This window comes from Crinia signifera, chromosome 3, assembly GCF_055691185.1.
Source record: "Crinia signifera chromosome 3, ASM5569118v1, whole genome shotgun sequence".
In the NCBI taxonomy this organism is placed as follows: domain Eukaryota; kingdom Metazoa; phylum Chordata; class Amphibia; order Anura; family Myobatrachidae; genus Crinia; species Crinia signifera.
The window spans coordinates 127579488-127602059 of record NC_139219.1 but is presented as its reverse complement, the minus strand read 5'-3'; the positions used below and the strand labels follow the sequence as shown (position 1 = coordinate 127602059).

The window sequence follows — 22572 nt, the reverse complement described above, 5'->3', positions numbered from 1 at the left end:
ACGCAAGCTGTATGTGTAACATTGAGAGATTTGGACTAACCAAGGCGATTCTGAAGATCTAGTCAAAATCGCCTGCCCAGTTCGCTCCATGTGTACATCTCTGAAGTTATTTTCTTTTGGTTTATCTTCTGAGATCTTCTCTACAGTAGTTTGGGAGACCCATAAATCCACCACTAGAAGTCATTTCATTTTACTTGCTATGGTGCAGAATTCAAAGAGGTCCAACTGTGCTGCTGGTTTTCTTACTAAGCTGTTGCTCAGTAACCTGGACTGGGTTCTCTGTGCAGCAATCTACCTGCACTGGATATCTCATTAGCTGGTTACCCTTCATGAGGGATTCTGATCAGCTGCTCCGTGTTGGTGATATTTCCTGTTGAGTATTGTGCATTAGCTGGACACAGTGCAGATCCTTGGTGTATTTCCTAGCCTAAGCTCCTAACCATGTGTCTGCAGCCCAGTCTCCCATACATCAGCCTATATTCATTGTCTGAGTTCCCAGCCTGGAGTGTCTACAGCAGCATTTGGAATCCACTACAGCAAGCTGCATCTCCTGATGTTCCTGGTCGTCTGTATCTCTGGTCCACGAGTCACTTACTCTGGGTATTGTGAGTCCTGCGGGCCTTCTGCACATTGTGGCTAGGTCTTCTGTTTGTATACTGTTCTATTTATATTTTGTGTCTGGGTTGTTATATTTTCTGTTTGCTCCTTATCCACGACAAGGTCACTAATGTTCTTTTATATGTAATGAGGTCACTTCTGGTACTCGTTTATTAGCAGCGAGGTTGCCTCTAGTCCTTATTTGCGACGAGATTTCTATTGTTCTTTTCTGTGTGACAAGGTTGCTGCTGGTTTTGGTGTGCATTGTTATTGTTCACTTTTACTTAGTTTTTCAGGTAGCTTTCTAGTTTTATTTAGTTAGTGTTCCTCTTGTCTTCCCTTAGATTCTACTGGTGCCTTGTTTCCTGTAAGACCTGGCAGCACCAGAGTTGGGGTGGACCTAATTTGCTCCTTCAAACTTGACTGTTGAAGGTGAAGCCCTAGCTCCGCAGGTATCAAGTGATTTCTAGGGGAAACAGAGTTGTATTTGACTGCTTTGTAAATTCCCCTCCGAAACACGAATTTGCATACGGCTGTTTCAGCTGTATGCATTCGTATTCCGAATTTGTATTCCTTCCTTCCTTCGAAATATCGTATTCGTATTCTTAGTAAATTTCCCCCGATATATATCTCACAACTACACCATTGGTCAGGCAAGCCAGTGCAAGTTGAGCAAAAGGCTAAGAAACATCTATCCCTGGACAGAGATCCTGGACTTGTCCGTGGCTCAACAATGGTGGTGACATGTTTCTGTTTTGAGAAACACCCCCTCCCCACCTGACATCAGGCTGTCAAACAAAGACAGATTGAATCTGTAGTGCGACCGATATTGCAGACCTATACTGCATATGCGCACATGCCGCATGTGCAAAGTAATCAGCATTGCATAGTATTCAGTCAATCGGTTGACAGTAATGGTGTCGACAGTCAATAGCTGAACCACTATAGGTCAGCATGGTGAAAAAGTATATATACACTAGGTTGACATTGACATAAGATTGACACAAGCAATAGGTCGACATGGCAATGGTCAACACATGAAAAGGTTGACATGAGGTTTTCACAATTTTTATCACTCATATCATTTGTTCATTCTTTACGATCCATATGGACTACAATTGGGAACAGTAAAGTATGCTGAACAAAGCAAGGCACCATCTCAGAAGCATGATGAGTAAAGTAAGTCATGCAAGGGTATGCATTACACTAATTGGGGGTCCATTCAACATAGACACTTAAAATATGAAAAATACATACTGGTCTTTCATGTGTTAGCCATGGGGAACTAATGCACATCAACCTTTTTTTCTTATGTTAACCTTTTCATTGGTTGACCAAGGTTGGTTGACATAATGACTGTTGACCTTGTACCAGTTGACGTAAAGATCCACACCCCTTTGTGACATGCTCAGCAGAAGCTTTGGGACCTGTATCAGGCCCATGGTCACTTTGGGTAAACAATAATATATGTTAATATGTTCTACTTGTCTGTCCTCAGAGCTCTGCTTTGTACATGACATTATTATCACAGGCCTCCATCTGGATTACAATGCAATTGCCCAATAGTACATTTAGGTGATACTAAAATAATGTGAAAACACTGTTTTCACATTAATTCAATAAACTAATATTGATAACTGTGCCTGTTTATCATTTTGGTGCCTTATAATTTATCTGAATAGAATGACAGAGTTATAACACACATTTTAGGCAACATGTTATGAAACAACAATAAAGCCCCATACACACTAAATGATATATCACTAACGATATGATCGATAAAGATATAGTTTATGTATTATTCATATATTCATATCAGCGTGTACGCTTAATATTGTTAATGATGCATGTTCTCACTGGTCATTAATGATATCTACTGTCATCTGAACATGCAGCAACAATGTTGACTATATCAATCACTGCATATTTGTTAACGATATCAGCCAGGGCCGGCGCTACCCACTCAGCAGCTCCTGCAAAGCAGGGAGGCGCCATGCTGAAAAGGCGCTGTCTCCCTCCCTGCTCTGCTAAAGCTGCCACTGTCACTGCCTCCTGCATGCTGCCCGCAGCGCCTGTCTGACAGCGGGCAGGCGGCAGTATAAAGAGCTGCTCCCTGCACCGCGAGTGCACACAGCCTGCACGCCGCCTGCAGTGCCTGTCTGACAGCGGGTGGCAGTTTGGACACAGTCACTTGCGCTGAGGCATGTAGTGCTGTCTGTGAATGCCTGGATGACATGTCATGTCTGGATCCGCCCCCTACCCATTGCTCCCTGTGCCTGTCAGCTGTCAATCAAATGACGAACAGGCAGCAGTGCCGCCTCCCCTTCCTTCCCTCTTCTCAGTGTGCTGTGCCAGTGCCACTGCCAGTCCTTAATATTCCGGCCCCTCTATCTCATCCCCTCTTCTTCCATCTCTCCCCTACTGTCCCCCTCAGTCACGAGAGGGGTGGCCATACACGCTGCAATAGCAGCGTGCGATGTGCACTCCTGCGGGCATCGCACAGTACAAAAAGTATGTGCTGCACAAACTTTTTGTACTGCTTTCGGATCGCATCGCACACACATTGCATGCATGCCGTGTGATGCGATCTAGCCTATAACGTATGTGATTCTCGCAGCGTGTATGGGCACCTTTAGTGCCTGCAACATTTTGCGGACACAGCACTGAGATGGTGTATGCATACATGTACTTGCACCCGAGATCCTCCATAGGATCGCATGTTGCATACGCTCCCACAATCGGGCTGCAGCTTGTTGCAATGGCAATGTGAAAGGGCGCAACATGTATGGTTTGCAGGAGGGCGCCGGACACCCTAGCACCGGCCCTGATATCAGCGGTGCCGCCCATTGTCTATTGTAGTGTGTACCCGGCTTTATGGTTACTTTTTAATGAATCATTTTAGAGCCTGTTCCTGAGCTGAAATCAGGTAATATATTAATCTTTTTTTTTTCTTTTTTTTTGTGTTTTTTTCATTACTGGTTAATGCTTTCATTTAATGTTCTGGTTCTTATCAACAATGCTACATCTATACTTAGGAAAATTGAAGTTTTAAAAAGGATAATTTGAGGAGAACTTGCTCCATCCTGATTAGCAACTATACATAGCAAGTCTGCTGGTCTGTGGACACTATAATTTGCAGATCACTCAGTTCAGAGTATTCTTAATGGGGTTTGGTCGATTTGGACCTGTTTTTCAATTAGATTTTGCTCTAGAAATAGGCGGCGCCGGGATCAATAGCAGAAATAGACTTGGCAGGCTGCTCTATGCAGAATAACCCTCTCCTTCCCCCCATGCACCTTCCTTGCGCCACCCTCCCTCATATTCAATTCCGGCAACCCGCCGGGTCACGTGGCCGTTGATATCGAATCGGTATTGTAGGCCGCCAGGATTGAAGCATCTGTACGCCCCATAAATTACTTTATTTCTCTTTTCCTTTTATTGGAACATTAAATATTCATGCTGTACATATCAGACTGTTGTTTGAGAAATACACATAATTTATAATAAGAAAGTTATCCAATTTTTCTGCCTTATCTTTGTTGGTACTTGTGTACTAGCATGGCACCCATCGCATCGCAGACCATATCGCATACGATGCGATGCAATGCGACGCGATATCGGCCGATGTTCTACAATGGCATACAATTTTAAAATTGTATGCCATTGTATATAGCATACAATGCCATACAATGCGATGGGATGCGATTATAAATTGTATAAGCACCCTAATGGGTGCTTACAATGCTTAAATGCACCCCCTCGCCATCCCCCAAGTATAAACGTGAACCTGAAGCGTGGCGAGCGCAGCGAGGCCGCGAGGGGCGGCGGTACGCGTCCTACGACCTTTTCATACCCCCACTATCCACGTTGGCGTGGAGTTGATCTTATAAAGTGTGGCGAGCGCAGCGAGGGGACACGGATACCTTCACAGGTATCCGCGTCCCCTCGCGGGCTTCACAGGTATCCGCGTCCCCTCGCGGGGCTCACTGCGCTCGCCACATGGACTGAAAGATGAAAGTCTTTCAGTTTAGCTGACAGCCCGCTCCCTCCCCCTGTTCATACTCACCCCTCCCCACTCCAACACTGCCTGCCTCTCCGTCCTCTGGCTCCAAAGCTGCGGCTGCACAGTGACAGCTTCTCTGCTCCACAGTCCACTCCCCCGGACGGACATACAGCCCGGCGTGACGCCCCGCCCCCAGCAGAAAGCCCCACCCCCGCCTGACTTGCTTCTGTGTGGAGCATAACCCCACCGACCACCAATGAAGGCTTTTTTTTAAGGCAGGGATATAAACATTACTGGCACGTGCCAGCAATGTATATATTACTGCACCACTGGGCACCAATAAATTTGTTTAAAGGCAGTAATATATACATTGCTGGCACATGCCAGCAATGTATATATTACTGGCACCACTGGGCACCAATGTTATTAATAAGCCATTAAAAAAAAATATATATATATATATATATATATATATATATATATTTTAGTGGCACCTGTGGGCACATTTGTTATTTTAAATGCAGTAATATATACATTACTGGCAATGCTGGTCACCAATGAATATTTTTTCTGGCAGCAATGTATACACACTATCGACTGGGCTGCCACTATCAATGCTCTTTAACTCCCCCGTGGCAACGAGCACTTCACCCCCACCCCTGGAATCAATCATGAAGGGCCCTAGCATTGATCATGAAGGGCCCTGGGATCAATCATGAAGGGCCCTGGGATTGAGCATTAAGCCCCTGGCGTCAAGCATGAAGCCCCTGGCATTATGGTATGTGGCTTAATGGGCATCATGGTGTGTGGCATAATGTGTAATGGGCATCGCGGTGTGTGGCATAAGGTGTACTGGTGTGTATAACATGTAATGGGCATTATGATGTGTGGCATAACGTGTAAAGGGGTAATACGGCTGCAAATAAAATCATAGCTATGCACATGGGCGGGATTTCCCTGGGCCGGGCGGCATTTACCTGATCGCTGGGCTCAGAATATACGCAGCCCAGCAATCAGTTCTGAATCAGGCCCCAAAAACAGAAATGCATTGAATAAAATGGCCTCTGCTCCCACCCTTGGAATTCTAACCCAGCCCATTATGTAAATATCCTTTTACATGAAAGATTTTCAGCAAAGTCTATAGGCCCATACACACTTGACGATTTTCAGCCGAAAATCGCTCAAAACAGCCGTTTTGAGCGATTTTCGGCTCAAAATCGCCTAGTGTGTATGGCCCAGAGATTGCCCACTAGCGATGATGCGCGCTCCCGCATCATCGCTAGGAAAGTGGTTCATCTGCTGGTTTTACCAGCAGATGAGGCGATGATGGATGGTTTTTCATCCATCATCGCCATGTGTGTACGCCTGCCGGGCTGAAAGATTAACCACTTTCAGCCCGGCGGAACGCCCCGCTGTCCCCCCGCCCCCTCGCCCCCCCGCCCCCTCGCCTGTCATACTCACGCCTGTCATACTCACGCCTGTCATACTCACGCCTGTCAGCTCTCCCTCTGGCCGGCTGGCGCTGCTGCTGCTGCTGCTGCTGCTGCTCCCCGGCCAGGTTAAACACCCGGCTGGCCCCGCCCCCCGCCCTGCACAACACGGAGCAGACAGCACAGAAGTGCTGTCTGCCCAGCTAAACACACTGACCACCAATGTTTATATATTCTGCCCCTGCCACCAATGTATTAATTTAAAGGCAGCAAATATTATTATATATAATATATATATTATTATATATAATATATATATTATTATATATAATATATATATTATTATATATAATATATATATATAATATATATTATTATATATAATATATATATTATAATATATATTATTATATATAATATATATTATTATATATAATATATATTATAATATATAATATATATTATAATATATATATATATATATATATATTATATAATATATATATATATATATTATAATATATATATATTATAATATATATATATATATATATTATATGGCCAGGTAGCGCCCCAGGCGGGGGGGGGGCGCTCCGGCACTACTCGCTCCACTGGGGAAGGGGGTGTGATGCGGGTGCCGCGTTGCTCCACGGGGTATCGCTCCGAGGGAGGGAAGGGGCTGCGGGTGATGTGGCCGGCGCTGCATGGCTCCACGGGGGGAGGCTGGCGGGTGATGCGGTGAGGGCTGCCACGTCGGAACCCTTGGAATTCAAACCCAGCCCATTTATAATGAAAGATTTTCAGCAAAGTCTTTCGCCCTTCTGAAAATCTCTTGCTCTTTGGGGACAATAGCTCAGTGTGTACGCACTACTTTGGTGAAAGATATATCTATCAAAGATTTTGGCAAAGTCTTTTGAAATGAAAATCTTCAAGTGTGTATGGGCCTTTTGGCATCCTGAAAATCTTTTGCTCTTTGGGGAAAATAGCTCAGTGTGTACGCACTACTTTGGTGACAGATATATCTTTCATAGATTTTGGCAAAGTCTTTGGAAACCAAAATCTTCTAGTGTGTATGAGCCTTATGGCATGCGATGCGATAAAAAATCGGGTGACTAATTATCGTGGGCGCCGTGCTAGTACACAAGTACCTCTTTGTTTTGTCTTATATACTTGACTCTATTTGTGCATGGTAAAGCAACATTTTCAATAAAAAAATCTAGTACACAATTTGGTTCTTTTAATGGTCGCTTGTCCATAGTTGTGACTATATTTATAGTGCAGTTATGCTGTGATAGCTTTAAATGTAAATAGTCTGTCACTAACATATTTGTAATGAGGGAACAGAGTCTAAACACTGATAGATACAAAATATTGTATGAAAATCAAACATATTTATTTTCTTCTTTAGATGCTTTGAATATTCGTAATCGGCAAGTAATCTGTACCACATTGAAAGTTCTCCAGCACCTTGTAGTTTCCTCTGAAATGGTGGGTGAAGCTCTTGTGCCTTACTACCGCCAGATTCTCCCCATCCTCAACATTTTCAAAAATATGAATGGTGAGTACTTTTACTTGTTGCTGTATTTAATCATAAGCTTCATCAGTTACTACAAATGTAATATAGATTGGATGTCTTCAATAAATTATTCCTATTTCCCAAAGCCTTAAACTACACATTATTTTGCCAACTGATTCAATTTATTTTAGAGTTAAAAGAATCATAGTGTGTGATAACAACACTTAGATAATATATATTCACAGCTAACTCCAAATACATTTGGAGATCAGAGTAATGCAACTACCACATTTCCCAGTGCTGGGATCTAGTAAAAGTACATTATGAATTAGAATACATCTCACGTAGAGCTTAATAAATAAAGTACAGAAGCACTGAACCAATTGTACAATCTAATATTTACATTTTAAAGGCTTGTTGCAGCCTTTTGAGTAGATGAGTGTGTTGTTTTGTCTGTGCATGTGTTATAGACTTGAGCATAGAATTTGGATGTGCTCTTGAAGCATCCAAATTCCAATTGACAGCCATTGTTACTGGTTCATTTGATACATAGCTAGATTTAAGTGATAATGGCAGTTTCTTCATTTATAACAAAGAAAACATGTTACTTTAACTGTATTAACAGCTCTGTGTTCTACATTGCATTTAGCATATCATCACCATGGATTCCTGCTCTGAAACTTGTGATAGAACTAATTACAGCTAATTTAACTGTTCATTTTCTGCAGTGTATGTAACACAAAGTATAACAGAAGGCGATACCTTGTATTATATGCCCCAGATATCTTTTCTTCAAATTTGTAGTTGGGGAATTAAGGATTCCTTGCTCATAATAAGCTTTGATTGGGCCAGGACTTTAATGCATCAACCAAAATTCTGTTTAATTTAGTAAGATTACCAATATGTTTTAAAGGGAAAATTAAACTTAAATTAAAACTAAAATGATGATGATGATAATAATACCAGCTATACGATGTTTTCCTGGAGAGCAAAAATACAGCACTTGCCCATTAGCAGCAGTTCATCATGTGCTGCATTGTTTTAATTTAATTATTTATTTTAAATAAATAAATCTACTGTAACCACTATAACTTGCCAGTGCCACACCTTCTAATTTTAATCGGTACTTATATGTTAGTTGGGCACCCACTATAGTTAGTACGCTAATACCCCCACTATCCATGTCCGTGTGGAGTTGATTTTATATAGATTTTATATAGTGTGGCGACTGCAGTGAGCCACCGAGCCCGAAGCATGGTGAGGGGACGTGTATAACTAAGGGAATAGCTTAGTGGGCGCCCAACTAACATATAAGTACCTTTTACAAGAAATACCAACAGTCCATTAAAGTCCTCCCATCAGGCAGAACAAATGTTTGTACCACTGCAGATGCTGTCATTTTGGCCTGCCAGTTCAATGAATGCTATGTTCAAATTAGCAAATATTGAACTGTGGTTTGACCTTTATCTTTTTGTTGTGATTTATAAATGACCCTCTGTGGGCTATATAAGGTTGATGTACACATATAAAGCATTTTTTCATCCTGGTAGAAATGGTGTTCATGCTATTATAATTATGCACCAGAGGTTGGGGATCTGTAAACCTTTTGGTAGAATGTGGGGACACTATGCAGTGAAAGGAGAGATTCCTTATTTCTCATATCTATAGTTTATATTCATGCTAAAACACCACCAGATTTCATTGTCTATGCATAGTATGTAGGCTGCTGGTTGAAACCTTCAAGAATCACATACTGTACAGTCATGCAGCAATTGTTAGGCCTATGTACCTGGTTCCTGCACTGTAGAGATTGTTTTCTGGTTACGTTTAAAGAGTAAATCAAACCAATAATTACTAATAAAACATTAAGATCACTCTGCAAAACTTTGCTTATGAGAAAAGTTGTACTTTATGGCAAAAAGTTATCAAATCCGCAAACATGAAGATCCAAATCCAGAACTTCCAACATAATGTTATGATAATCTGGGATGAACTCAGAGTTAACCCTCACTCTGACTGGCAGATCTGCAAGGTGTTGATTGCAGCCTGAATTGTGCTTCTGTGGCTCAGGTGGTGAAGCCACATCAGCACCTGAGCCTGACCCTGACTAATACTATACCCTGAGTCGGCTGGCACCTGTGGAGGTCTTAGACTTTGCCACTAATAGCTGCTTTTCCAGGGCAGACTAGCTCCGTCCCATACTCAGATGCCACCTGGTCTTTTGCGGTGGCACACAGTCTCAACTGAGTCAAGGTACTAGTAAGACTATAACCTGACTAGAAAACACAAAGATAAACTAGAGCATGCAACCTTGCAGTCAAGGACTGAACACAGGATTTGCGGCCTTTACCACTATAACCAAGGTATTGTGGATAGGTCTGCAACCTAACCACCTATGCCACACAGCCGCAATGCTAAACCAATATCTCCGGCATCTGCCGTGAGACAAACAAACAAGAAACACAAAACAAGACAAGTAGCATGTGGTTAGGCCTGTGCCCTAACTGCCTCCAAGACTCTGTCTTGGGACAAGACCGATGGCTCTCGCTGGTGCCGTGAGAATATCAATGGCAGATTGTAATGAAAGGTGACACTTCCTCCACAATATGTGGGGAAGCAGCTGGTACTCACAACACCTCTGAACATAAGCTGGACACAGACAAGATCTCACAAACTGGATGCAATGGTTCTCTGACACAGGCAGGATATAACAGGATACGTGGCAGGTATGCTTACTGAAATCCTTAGACACAGACTGGAGCAATCTAGGACACTGAGGTCCTAGATCCACAGGAGTAATACAGAAGTATAACCAGCTGGTTTTAACACTCTGAGCATAAATGAATACCAAGTAGCTTAGAAGCAGCCACACTGAACACAGACTAAGGCATGCATGGAAATATGGAAAAGATAAAATGGAGAGCAGCCCCTGAACTGTTTTAAAACGGATGAATATCCTATAAAAAACAATTGGACTGATTTTACATATAAAGGTACATTTTAATAAAACATTTATAATGTTGACCAATGGTATTAAAATGGGTAAACACTTCAGTAAGTATGAATGTGGCAAAAGTCCTGCACAGTTCTTGGTAGGTAGGATAGGTACTGTCCGTTCCTATTAGGCCCCTGATATATAGCTAGGTAGATAATTAAGATGTTAATTACTATCCACCATGAGTGAGTATGCAGTCCCTTACACCTTTTTGCCTCCTATAATGGTGTCCTAAGCTGGTCCAGGAGGGGTCCAGTCCAGCCATGGGGGATAGCTTGACGGTGTTGTAAGAAGCTGATGGTGGGCGCTCTAGTCTGGGTGCATGCAATGACACTGGGAGCATCAGGGGCTGGTCCAGGCCAGTCCAAACAATCAATAACGCGTTGGTGGTTTGGAGGTACCTGGGACCTTTATCTGGAACCTGACACAGGGACTACTTTTGGAGATTTATGTAGAGGTCCACCCGGGTTATGCCATCAGACCCCTCATATGCTTCTTGACTAGCCTTTTGTGCAAGGCCTGATATAGTACCAGGCTTTACTTTGTTTCTTTAAGGTTTTGTTTTATTTTATGTGTGAATAAATTTGCTTTTTATGCGATGAGCCTGTTCCCCATGCATTTATATTTTGGAGCTGAATTGGAAAATCGCATTGAAAGAGTCAAGTTTAAAGTGTGACCACCGATCTATGCTATAATCTTTGGCCTAAGGAAGGGCCTATAAATGGTACAGGCACATATACACTTTTTGAAAATTCTATAACTGAATGTACTGGAAATCTGTACCATGAAATCCTCTCTGTTTTATTTTTGAGGTGTGAATTTTGAAGGAAAAATCCAAAGGGGGAAAATAACTTTACTATAGAATCCATCTTCGTAAATAAGCCTTAAGACACCCCAATAGGAAGTGCGAGCTTCCTGTTTTTTATTGTTGTTTACTATTTCTGTAGGAGGTGATACTACTAGGTACCCTGCTGCCTCCTAGTAGAAGCGCAGAATTTTATATATTTTTTACTAACAGAACACCCTAAAAATATATCTTTCTCCATATTGGAACCAATGTGGGGTTGCCTATATTACATTACACAGATGTACATTTACATGTGTAAAACTGAAGATAAATGGCAGCATATACTTTAGCTGTATTTTTAGCTTAATATTCCTTATAGATGGTGTTTTGCTGTTATTATGCATAGCTTTGAGAGAAACCATGGAAAAAAAATAAAAAAATGAAGATACAGTCATTTTCAAATCTTTTGATTGTAACACAGTACATCATTTGAAATGCATTGAGGAAGCTGCTTTGATTGCTGAATATGTGTCATAATTTATAAGTATCCAGATGTTCAAGTCGTGGATCATTTGAAATCTGCAATATATTTCTCTTTGTACACACGGTTAAATGTGTGATATATTTTCTGATACTATTATACGGTTCCTTTCCAAATATAACCATAGCTTCGCGGCTTCTTTACTACTGCAGACTCCCTTCGTATGTTCTCATCTTGCCCTTATGTTTATATCCAATCCCTTTGATAATTATGTTTGTATATGTATATTGTACAGCATTGCAGACCTTGACAACAAAGCTGTCAAAGTACAATAGCTTGATTGAGTGAAGCTTTAGTGTTCTGGATCAAAAATATCATATTAATAGAGAAATTCATACTTCAAAGAGCACAGTTCTATTGAAGTCTATGAGACTGCTAGCACTAAAAATGAATGATGCTACTTTTCAAGGAGTAAGAGTACTTCTTAATGAGTAAAATTTAACAAGCATGGGACATTGCTGTATAATAAGAAAGTAATAATCTTTCATTTCTATAAAGCTTTGCATGGAAAGGTGCTTTATTTCTACTTTATCCATGCTTTCAGTTTCAGTGTCTATCAATATCTGCCTTCACTTTCCCACAGAGGCATTGCCACTTTTCATAAATGTTTTATGAGATTCAGGGAGAGAGAACAGTGAGTAAATGTGAGCATAAAAAGGTTAGTATTTTGAATGGTAATAACACTGGCTGCATTTCTGATTGCAAATGCCATCTACTCTATGAACTCATTGAACCATTAATATTAACATGTTCAAGAGACTACACTCCAGTGCTTTACTGTTTTTGCTGTATATTATTTAATTAAAATTAGCATTTTTACAATGCTGCTTTCTCTACTTTCAGGGAACAGAATTGTCAGTCATGGAATTGCCTCATTAAATGTACTTAACTGCTAAACTTCATTTTAGCATTGATAAAAAAAAAAAACAGGAATCCAAAAATATAGTTGTACATTCTGTGATCTTGGTATTTCTAATGATTAACAAAGGCCTAGAGATTTCCTGATAATGTTGTTATTGATGTGTTTGTGTAAGATAGACTGGAATTTGTGTCTCCTGTGTGCATAATTAGAACTTGCAGCCTTATCTTGCAGGTAATGAACATAAAAAGCAGGTCTAATGATGATGATTCAATGAGTTACAGCCAAGTATCAGACTGTCTATTGTCAATAAAAAGAATTTCCTCATGGGAAATTCTGCTGCCACCACATCTTTTTTTTTTTTTCTATTGAACTATGGCATTTCTGATTTTATAATGGAGTTTTATATAGTAACCTACATTATATGTAGTGGTAGTTGGCCCGGGGCAGTTGTTCCCAAACATTTTCTAATCACTGTACCCAGCAGTATCAGATTTTTTTTACGGCACCCCTAACCTAAAAGTTTTTGACTGAGAAATTGAGAAAAAAAAAGATTTAAAATTTTAAAATTGTATGGCATTGTATATGGCATACAATGCCATACAATGCGATTTGATGCGATAATAACTTGTATAAGCACTCTAATGGGTGCTTACAATGTTAAATGCAATATGAGGGAAGGGGGTTGTGGATCCGCACAGACTTGGTCATCAATTATGGTATTCGTAGATAATCATTTATTTAACCAATATAAAGGACTACCTGTATGAATTATTGTAGTCGTGGATTGGCGGTGCGCCCAACACATTCAGTATTTGTCACTGAATAGAAGGGGGTTTGTTTGCAAGAAGCAAACTGTAAGACAAATGTGTCTTTTTGGGCACACTCTTTCTTGTATTAAATTATGTGGTTTGATTAGTCACTTAAAACATAACTTTTATTGGACTTCTTTGTCTAAAATATATGGAGCGTTCATAGGTTAATAATCAGTCATTTAATTTGACTGTCAAAAAACACACACAACACAGCGACATGACAAAAGACAAACTTACATGGACACACATGAATTTTCTATTTCACTTAGAAATATAACTTTTCATAGGAGGTATTTTACGCCATCATTATTCGTTCATATGCCTTATTTTAATTGCCTTAGTAATACCCCTTTCAGACAGAAAAAAAGACCCGGTAATTTCCCTGCTCTTGCCGTGTCGACACGGGTTTTTCTTCTGTCTGAAAGGGTCAACACGGGTCTAAAGTTCCGGGACTTCGACCCAGTAATTTACCTGGGTTTTTCCCGTGTCTGTATTCCAAAAACCCGGGTCGCCGGCTGTCTGAAAGGAAACGACCCGGGTTTTTGGGATTATTACACATTGTTAGGTACTGATTGGCTCTCCTGGTGGGGTGCTGGCTGATTGGTTGTGAGGATAGGCTTCTATGATTGGCTGGGAGGGCATGGCAATGGAGCTGGCCTCTGAGGTCATTAGGGAGCTGAAAAAAGGACAGCATGGCCCACTGGAAGAAGCAAGAGGTGAGAGCTGCAGGCAGTGAGGGGAGGAGGAGATCGGCAAACAGATGACTGGGACAGTCAAAGATGCCACAGTGTACTCAAACATTGCAAATATACTGACAGCCATGTGAGGTAACATGTACCTTCCAGTATATAAAGACAATAAAACTTGTTTACAACATATCCTTGTGTCATGCCATGGTTAATGCAATGCAGTGAGCAGTCACCACCCACTTTTGATGACCTCAACTCTGTGTGCCTTTAAAACTGTCCTATTCTTATGACACACAGAGTTTTGCAGGAAAAATCCAGCTTCTGTGTGAAAGGGGTCGACACGGGAAATACCCGGGTTTTTGCTCCTGTGTGAAAGGGGGTCAGCCCCTTGCTGCCTAGTTCTACCCGGGTTTTTGTATCCGGGAAATACCTGGGTTTTTGGGATTTTTCTGTCTGAAAGGGGTATAAGTGGCGTTTGGACAGCTTAGCCAAGATGGCCCAAGTATAGTAATTAGATATACTCTATTTCTGTGCGGTCATTGGATATAATCTAATTTCAACCTATGTTGTTAGTGCTATATTTGAGAGGTGGTTGGGTCCCAATATGTTGTATAAAAAGGGTCAGAGTAGTCCCACGTGAAAGATACTCCTGTAACCGGTGGCTCCTGTGTATCTACTGTTCAATCACCATGCCTGTGCTACCATACCAGCTCTTCTCCAGGGGTTAATGGGCTGGCCCCTAATGTTAAATGCACCCCCACGTATAAACGTGAACCTGAAGCGTGGCGAGCGCAGCGAGCCCACGAGGGGCGGCGGTACACGTCCTCCGACCTTTTCATACCCCCACTATCCACGTCAGCGTGGAGTTGATTTTATAAAGTGTGGCGAGCACAGCGAGCCACCAAGCCCGAAGTGTGGCGAGCGGACACGCATAACTTCACAGGTATACGCGTCCCCTCGCGGGGCTTGCTGCGCTCGCCACACTTTATAAGATCAACTCCATGCCGACATGGATAGTGGGGGTATGAAAAGGTCGGAGGACGCGTACCGCCGCCCCGCCACGCTTCAGGTTCACGTTTATACTGGGGGGTGGCGTGGGGGTGCATTTAACATTGTAAGCACCCATTAGGGTGCTTATACAATTTTTCATCGCATAGGGGGCTAAAATCGCATCGCATCACAGTGCATCGGGTGTATGGCATGCGATGAAAAATCACATATCGGGGGCATCGTGATAATACACAAGTACCACAATTTGTTATAGACAAAAGAGAGGTACCCCTTCAATGCGTTATATAGATTCCACTTAAGCCGCAACTCTGTTAGTCCCCCCTGTTAGTGGGGGAAGTGGGAAAAGAAATAGCAAGAGAGAAACAGAGTGCGCTCCTATTCCATGACTCCACCACCAAAAAGATGTCCGAACAGTAGTGATACAAGACAAATTTTCACTTTGACAATTTAATACAATTTTAAAACCACAATAAAACAGTTTTTTCATCTGTGTGCAGTACAGTTCAGTATGACAAGGAAAATTCCCAACGCGTTTCATCGACACGACTTCCTCAGGGGTAAATTTCCGTGTATTAATTGGGTAGTGAAAGTATTCACTCCCGTGTATGCAACCTTCTTAAGAAAAACAATAGGATCCCTTGAAGATCCTTAATATAAATGCATTACTGCATCAAATTTAGTAGGTTTCCATATATACGGGGTTCCTAGATAATAAGAATGTGGTTCTTAGATTTTCAAATGGACTCCTGCTGCTGGGTAGGTGGGAGAGATAATAAATAATACTTTATGCCATGTATTTTCCGGCATGGCTGCTTCTAATGTCTGGTCAATATCATAATGCTCTATAATGTCACTATGGCAAGTATTCAATGCCGGTGCGAGCGGCCGGCGAGGGGGTTAAACTGCGAGGATCACAGAAAACCAGTGATCCTCGCAGTTTAACCCCCGCGCCGGCCGCTCGCACTATGTAACGTTCTGGGGGAATCCTCGCCGTCACAGAACTGCGAGGATTCCCCTAAACTGCGAGAGCCGCGGCTAGTGCAGCAAACTCGCTGTAATTAGCCTCGATTCTCGCAGCTTTTGGAGGCACATTCGCAAATTCCCCCTCGCTCAAAAAACGGAGCGAGGGGGAATTTGCGAATGAGGGGGGTCAGTTGAATACTGACAGGGTGAGCGGTGACTGCGAGCAAAAAGTCCTGCTCGCAGTCACCGCTCGCCCACGGCATTGAATATATGCCAATGAGTGGTAAGCCAGGGAAGCACAGTAGATGTTTTTTCTGTTGCCTTTTCACCACTAGTTCAGGAAGTGATTTCTGTAGCTGTGCTGTTTGGTTACAGATTATTATCAGTGACCATTTGGTTACAGTATTCATTATTTAGAGGAGCGATTGGGGTGCAAACATTTGCTGTCGTCCCTTAAGAGTATGCAGATCGACACTGAGGAGGAAAATTCCAATGTTTGTGATACTTCTACTCTAAAGGTGCCCACACACTAGAAAGATCTGCAATCGTAAGATGTGCGCATAAATGTTCCTGGGATATGTACAGAAAGCAGCTGGGATGTGGATAAAGAACAGTAATAGAGTGCCAAATAAGTAAATAGTATATGGTATAAAGATGCATGGCACTCTAATGTTTGAAGAAAAACCACAATGTGTTAGGTTTACAATATATCAGCAACATGTTTGGCTATGCTTTAAGCATAATAAACACATTGCTGTTTTTTTTTTACAAATGTTGGAATGCCATCTATCTATATACATTTTCTTCACTCTCATAATATTTATAGAAGTGATTGAATATATTCTATGTGAATGGAATCTGATTATTGTTCATTATAATGCATTCAGTATAGTGAAAATCTGCACTGCACCAATTAGCTTCACAGTAAAACAACAACTGACAGCTCTGTTATGATTGACATGTTCTAATTTTAGTGTCAGTGTCCCTGTTGTCTCGCAACTATTGCCCTGCATTGCTTTTTCCACCTGCTGTTTAAACCAGTAAACTGTACATAAATTAGCTATTTTACTTTTTAAAGGTATCAAAAAATTGTTCCTGATTGCCTAGTTCTTTATACCATAATGCTGTTTTATACTATGTCTGTGCTCCAAGGTCAGTAGGGCAATCATTTCTTTCTAATTATTTTTCAGAAATAATTAAAGGGTCTGTTCAAGCTAACAAAAATGGTGCAATTGTTGCAACTCATGCTGTCATGTTAAATTCTATATTTCACTCTATATTATGTACATATTTTTATGTTATGTTAAAAATCTTTACAAAACTTGCTGTTGCTCAGATTCTGACCTGGAATCATTACCCCATATTTCTTTGTGTGTCCTGAGAGGTGCTGACATAGTCAATTATGTTAACAGCACAATCAAAAGGTGTCCATGGAAATGCTCACCACAAATGAGATCCAGAGATTTTACTTGCTGGATTATGTAATATGTATGGATGTTTTTTCTCAACAGTATTTCAGTGTTAATCAGGGAGAATGTAGATGTACAGTATGCTGTATGTACATGGTGGAAGATGTATCATTGATTGCTAATGATTCAATCCAATTAGGGGTGATATTCCCACCAGTAAGCGCAGCTATGTAACACACTTAAGGTACCCCAATTTTGTTTGCAACCTAATACGACTGTGTACAAAATTCACTGAGTTCAGTGTGAGATCAGGCCATGAGGGGAAGATATTTGGTACCATTGCAAAGTTTTTAACACCATTTTCCCTTAACTGAATATACTACTAAATCTTGGTATAAAGAAAGTACCTCTGCAGCCATTATTCAGCATGAGTCCACTTTACATAGTACAAATATAGGGCCTGATTCAGACCCATTCGGATGGGGACGAATGCACCATTTACCTGTTTGCTAGGCTAACAAGTTTGAATCAGGCCATGAATACAGCTGTGTCTCTATTACAGGTGGCCAAATCAGCTCATGAATAATTTTCTACAGCTAATAATTCTAAACATTAGCAGCTACTCTAGTTAAGCAATAATAGTTCCAATTACAGATAAAATGAAATCTCTGTATGCAGTGTTCTAGATAGTTAACTGTTTGCTTGTTTTATCAGACTGCTTTTTTTTTTTTTTTTTTTTTATATAATATTTATTAATTTTATCTGATATAACAAACAATTACATACAAAGTACATTAAAAACAAAACAAATTGACAACTGATAAAAGACAGCAGCAGACTATGCGTTAGTAATTTAGGCATATGGCTTGTATCCAGATTCTGTTCAAGCATCATGGGCATTCAATTATCCTGATAATCTTTAGCTTGATCGGACTTTATACGTGCCTATTGCGAGCAGCGACAGAGGAGGCAAGGGAGCCCCTGCATATATTACATTTCAGTGTAGGGTGGATAGATAGAGGTAGAGGGGAGATCTAATCTGGGATGAGTTTATCGAGTTAATATTGCCAAAGCTTTCCTATACACTTACATATAAATTTCCCATCCAATATAGGTTTTAAACCCTTATATTGTAGCAAGCAGAAGTGAACCAAAAAGAGAAGAGAGAGAAAAAAAAAAAAAAAAACCCAACAGAGAAAACAAAACAAAAACATATCAGTGTACGTAGTTGTGGCTACTCAAACAGAGAGGGAAAGGTGTGCTATTGAATACATTCCTGAGATGCAACCACCCTAAACCCTAGTATAAATATATATATAGCTTATCGCGGTGTTAGTGTTCCGGTGTCTAATCTCAAACTCGTGTAGTCCTCCTATTTCATCTGTGTTAAACATTAATATCGCTAACAGTGTTACATTGGTTTCTCAAAAAAAAAAAAAAAAAAAAAAAAGGGAAACATTTTTCCTCCCTTTTCTTTTTCCTTTCTTCCCCTTTCCTTTATGTACTAAAAGAGGGGAGTGCATCGTCTAGCACCCTCTTGCCGTGTGTATCATCATTCACCATCTTATATACGAGTGCTGTCAATTCCTAGTGCGCCAGTGTCTGGAAGTCAACCAGCTATCCCATATCCTATGATATTTGCTTATAGCGTGTCTATTAATATACAAATATTTATCTTGCTGAACAATATAATTCACTTTGGCAATCCAACTCTGGATGTCTGGACCTTCTGGGGCCATCCAATTTTTAGCAATCAGGACTTTTGCCACTGAGGTCAAACCCATCACATAGAGTCTATCCTCATATTCTAATCTACCACCCGGAAAAATGTTTAAAATGCAAGATCTTGCGGTGAGCAACTCTCTAGATACCCCGGTATCCACCATGATGTCCATTACCTTGCCCCAGAATTCTGCAACCCTTTGACAGTCCCATAATAGATGGAACAGCGTCCCAGTATGTATCCTACACTTAGGGCATTCGATGGATGATCTTGCTTTAAATTTTACCATTCTTATAGTAGTCAAATAAGCCCGGTGTAGGACATACAACTGGACCTGCTGATTCCGGATCGCATTAGATGACTTGAACACCGATCTCACTGCCATTTCCCATTCCTCTTCCCTCAATGGTCCCACATCCGCTTCCCATTTACCCCTCAATTCCCTCATATAGTCCCCAGAAGCATCCCCACTTAGGAGTTTATACAACTTTGAGGTGGTGCTATTTTTCCCTCCCTTCTTTATGGTTTTCTTAACAGGTGATTCCTCAAATAATGGTGGTAAAGTACGGAATCGTTCCTCCAGGACACTTCTTATTTGAAGGTATCTAAAGAAATGGGTCTGCGGTATACCAAATTCCTCTTTCATTTGGGAAAAAGATTTGAATACACCCCTACAATAAAACTGGCTAAGGTTTTTAACTAAATAAGGTCCCCAAGCTTCCTTTACCTGTAGGCTCGCTGCGGTATGCTGCATTAACCTGTCATCCAGTGGGTATTCAGGGTCAGTATGTTGACATCCTGCAATTCTATTCGCCTCTCCCCAAATCCTAATTGACTGAATAACCAGTGGTGGGTCTTTTGCAGTTATATGTCCTTGTAGTAGTCTTGACAGGGGATCCATACCAGGGGTTGATATATTTACCAAGGCCATTGGCATATAACTGTCACTATCTTGGGTCACCCAGGGTCTCATCTGAGCCAATTGTGATGCAATGTAATACTTTCTCAAATCCGGCAGCCCCAGACCACCCTCTTCCTTCTCTTGCATTAAAGCCTTTAGTTGAATTTTAGACCTAGTGTTATTCCATATGAACGACGTTATAATACTGTTCATCTTACGAAATATCGTTTTAGGAAGATAAATGGGAGCCTGCTGGATTATATACAGAATCTTAGGAAGCAATATCATTTTTGTAAGGTTTGTCCGTCCAATTGTTGTTAGCGGAAGTCGGGACCATGATTTACATTTTGAGATCAAATACTCCATTAGTGGATTTATATTTAATTGAATGAATTCTCTCGGGTCTTTAGAAACCCATACCCCCAGATATTTGAATGAGGAGACCGATTTTACAGGGAGGGGATTATCAGGCAGGGCATTACCCACTGGTGAAACCAAGAGAATATAGGACTTACTTGAATTTATACTAATTCCCGAATAGCCACTAAATTCGTTAATTATTTCCAAGGCAAGCGAGAGATCGCAGGTATAATCAGACAAATACAATAGTAGATCGTCCGCGTATAGTGAAACTACGTCTCTCTCATGTCCAGTTCGAAATCCCTGATTAGCAAACCGTATTCTGAGACTGCACGCCAGGGGTTCTATTGCCAGGGCGAACAGCAGGGGTGACAGGGGGCACCCCTGCCTCGTCCCCCTGTTTAAAACAAAGGCCGGCGAAGTCCAACCATTAACCGAAATCCTTGCGCACGGCCTGCTATAGATAAGTTGTATCCACCTAATGAGTCGTGGTCCGAAGCCAAAGGCACGGAGCACGGCCCATAGGTATGACCATTCTACCGCATCAAACGCCTTTGTGGCGTCTAGGGAAGCTACTACTGGATGTCTCTCGTCATCACGCGGGAGCTGTAGGTGACTCTGTAGCCTGCGCAGGTTAATACAAGTGGACTTCGTCGGCATAAACCCTGTTTGATTCGGGTGTATAATTTTCAAAATATATTTGTTTATCCTTGAGGCCAAGATTTTAGATAATATCTTAGATTCTACAGTGAGGAGGGAAATGGGTCTATATGAATCAAGGTTTGTAGGATCCTTTCCCTGCTTAAGTATGATAATTATTCTGGCTTCCAACATCGTCGGGGGGAGGCAGTTCTCCTCAAAGCACTTTATTAGGGTTTCCATCAATAGGGGGGAGATTTCCTCTATATACTGTTTATAAAGCTCCACCGGAAGCCCGTCCAATCCTGGAGCTTTCCCTCCCTGCAGATCTCTGATTGCCGTTTTTACCTCTTCTAAACTAATGGGTACTTCCAGGTCCCTTTGCTCCTGTTCCCCTAAAGGGGGGATTGAAAGTTTTGCAATATATTCCGCGATTTCTACCGGGGTTTTATTTAATTTGGAAGTATACAGATCCTGATAGTATCTCATTACCTCCTGCCCTATTGATAGCGTAGTGTCTGCGATGGTTCCATCTCCTTTTTTGATATATTCAATGTTATTGGCCGGGGTTTCAGGCCTAGCCAAATAGGCCATGTATTTGCCTGGTCGATCTGAAAATTGGTAATTTCTACTTGCACGTTGGACATTAGATTACTATTTTGGATCTGCAGAAGCTCCATCCATTCGGACTGGATCATCAGCCATTCCTGTCGGATGGGGTCACTTCCAGTGGAGTGATACTTGATTTCTAACTCTAAACATTTCTTTTCCAGGGCGGAGATCTTTTCCCTCTTTTCTCTCTGTATTTCCCCAATTCTTTTTTTTGCTATCCCTCTGGTAAATGCTTTAAACGCATCCCATGTCATATCGGGAGAGGAGGTACCCCTATTGATTTCCCAAAATTCCTCCCATTGTCTCGCTAGGTTGCCCTCCTGTCCCAGCACTTGCACCCAGCTAGGGTTGAGATTCCAGAACACAGGGCCCTTTGGTCTATTATCATAGATTGTCAACTGCAGTGGGGAGTGGTCGGAAACCCCCCTAGCTCTGTACTCTATTCCTTCCACCTGCATGGTGCCCTCCTTGGAAACTAACGCCAGGTCAATCCGTGAGAAGGCCTGATGCGTGGTGGAATAGCAAGAGAACTGTATTGCTGAGGGGTTCCGAGCTCTCCAAATATCAACCCATCCCAGGTCCTGTATAAAGTTATAGAAAGTCTTATTGCTCCTAGAGGAGTTTCCCCCCACTACTCTCAGTCTATCTAATAATGTATTCAAAACATTATTAAAATCTCCCATACAGATAGTAAGTTCCTGATGGGACATTGCTGCAAATTC

At 41.4% G+C, this 22572-nt stretch overlaps 1 protein-coding gene across 1 annotated transcript in view; it reads left to right on the top strand.

Moving 5' to 3' along the window:
* PACRG (parkin coregulated) overlaps positions 1-22572 on the top strand; it is a 583836-nt gene that overhangs the window by 362136 nt on the left and 199128 nt on the right. Inside the window, exon 4 of the mRNA XM_083176499.1 lies at positions 7439-7588. Coding sequence (XP_083032625.1) covers positions 7439-7588 — 150 coding nt within the window. The remainder of the gene's footprint in view (positions 1-7438; positions 7589-22572) is intronic.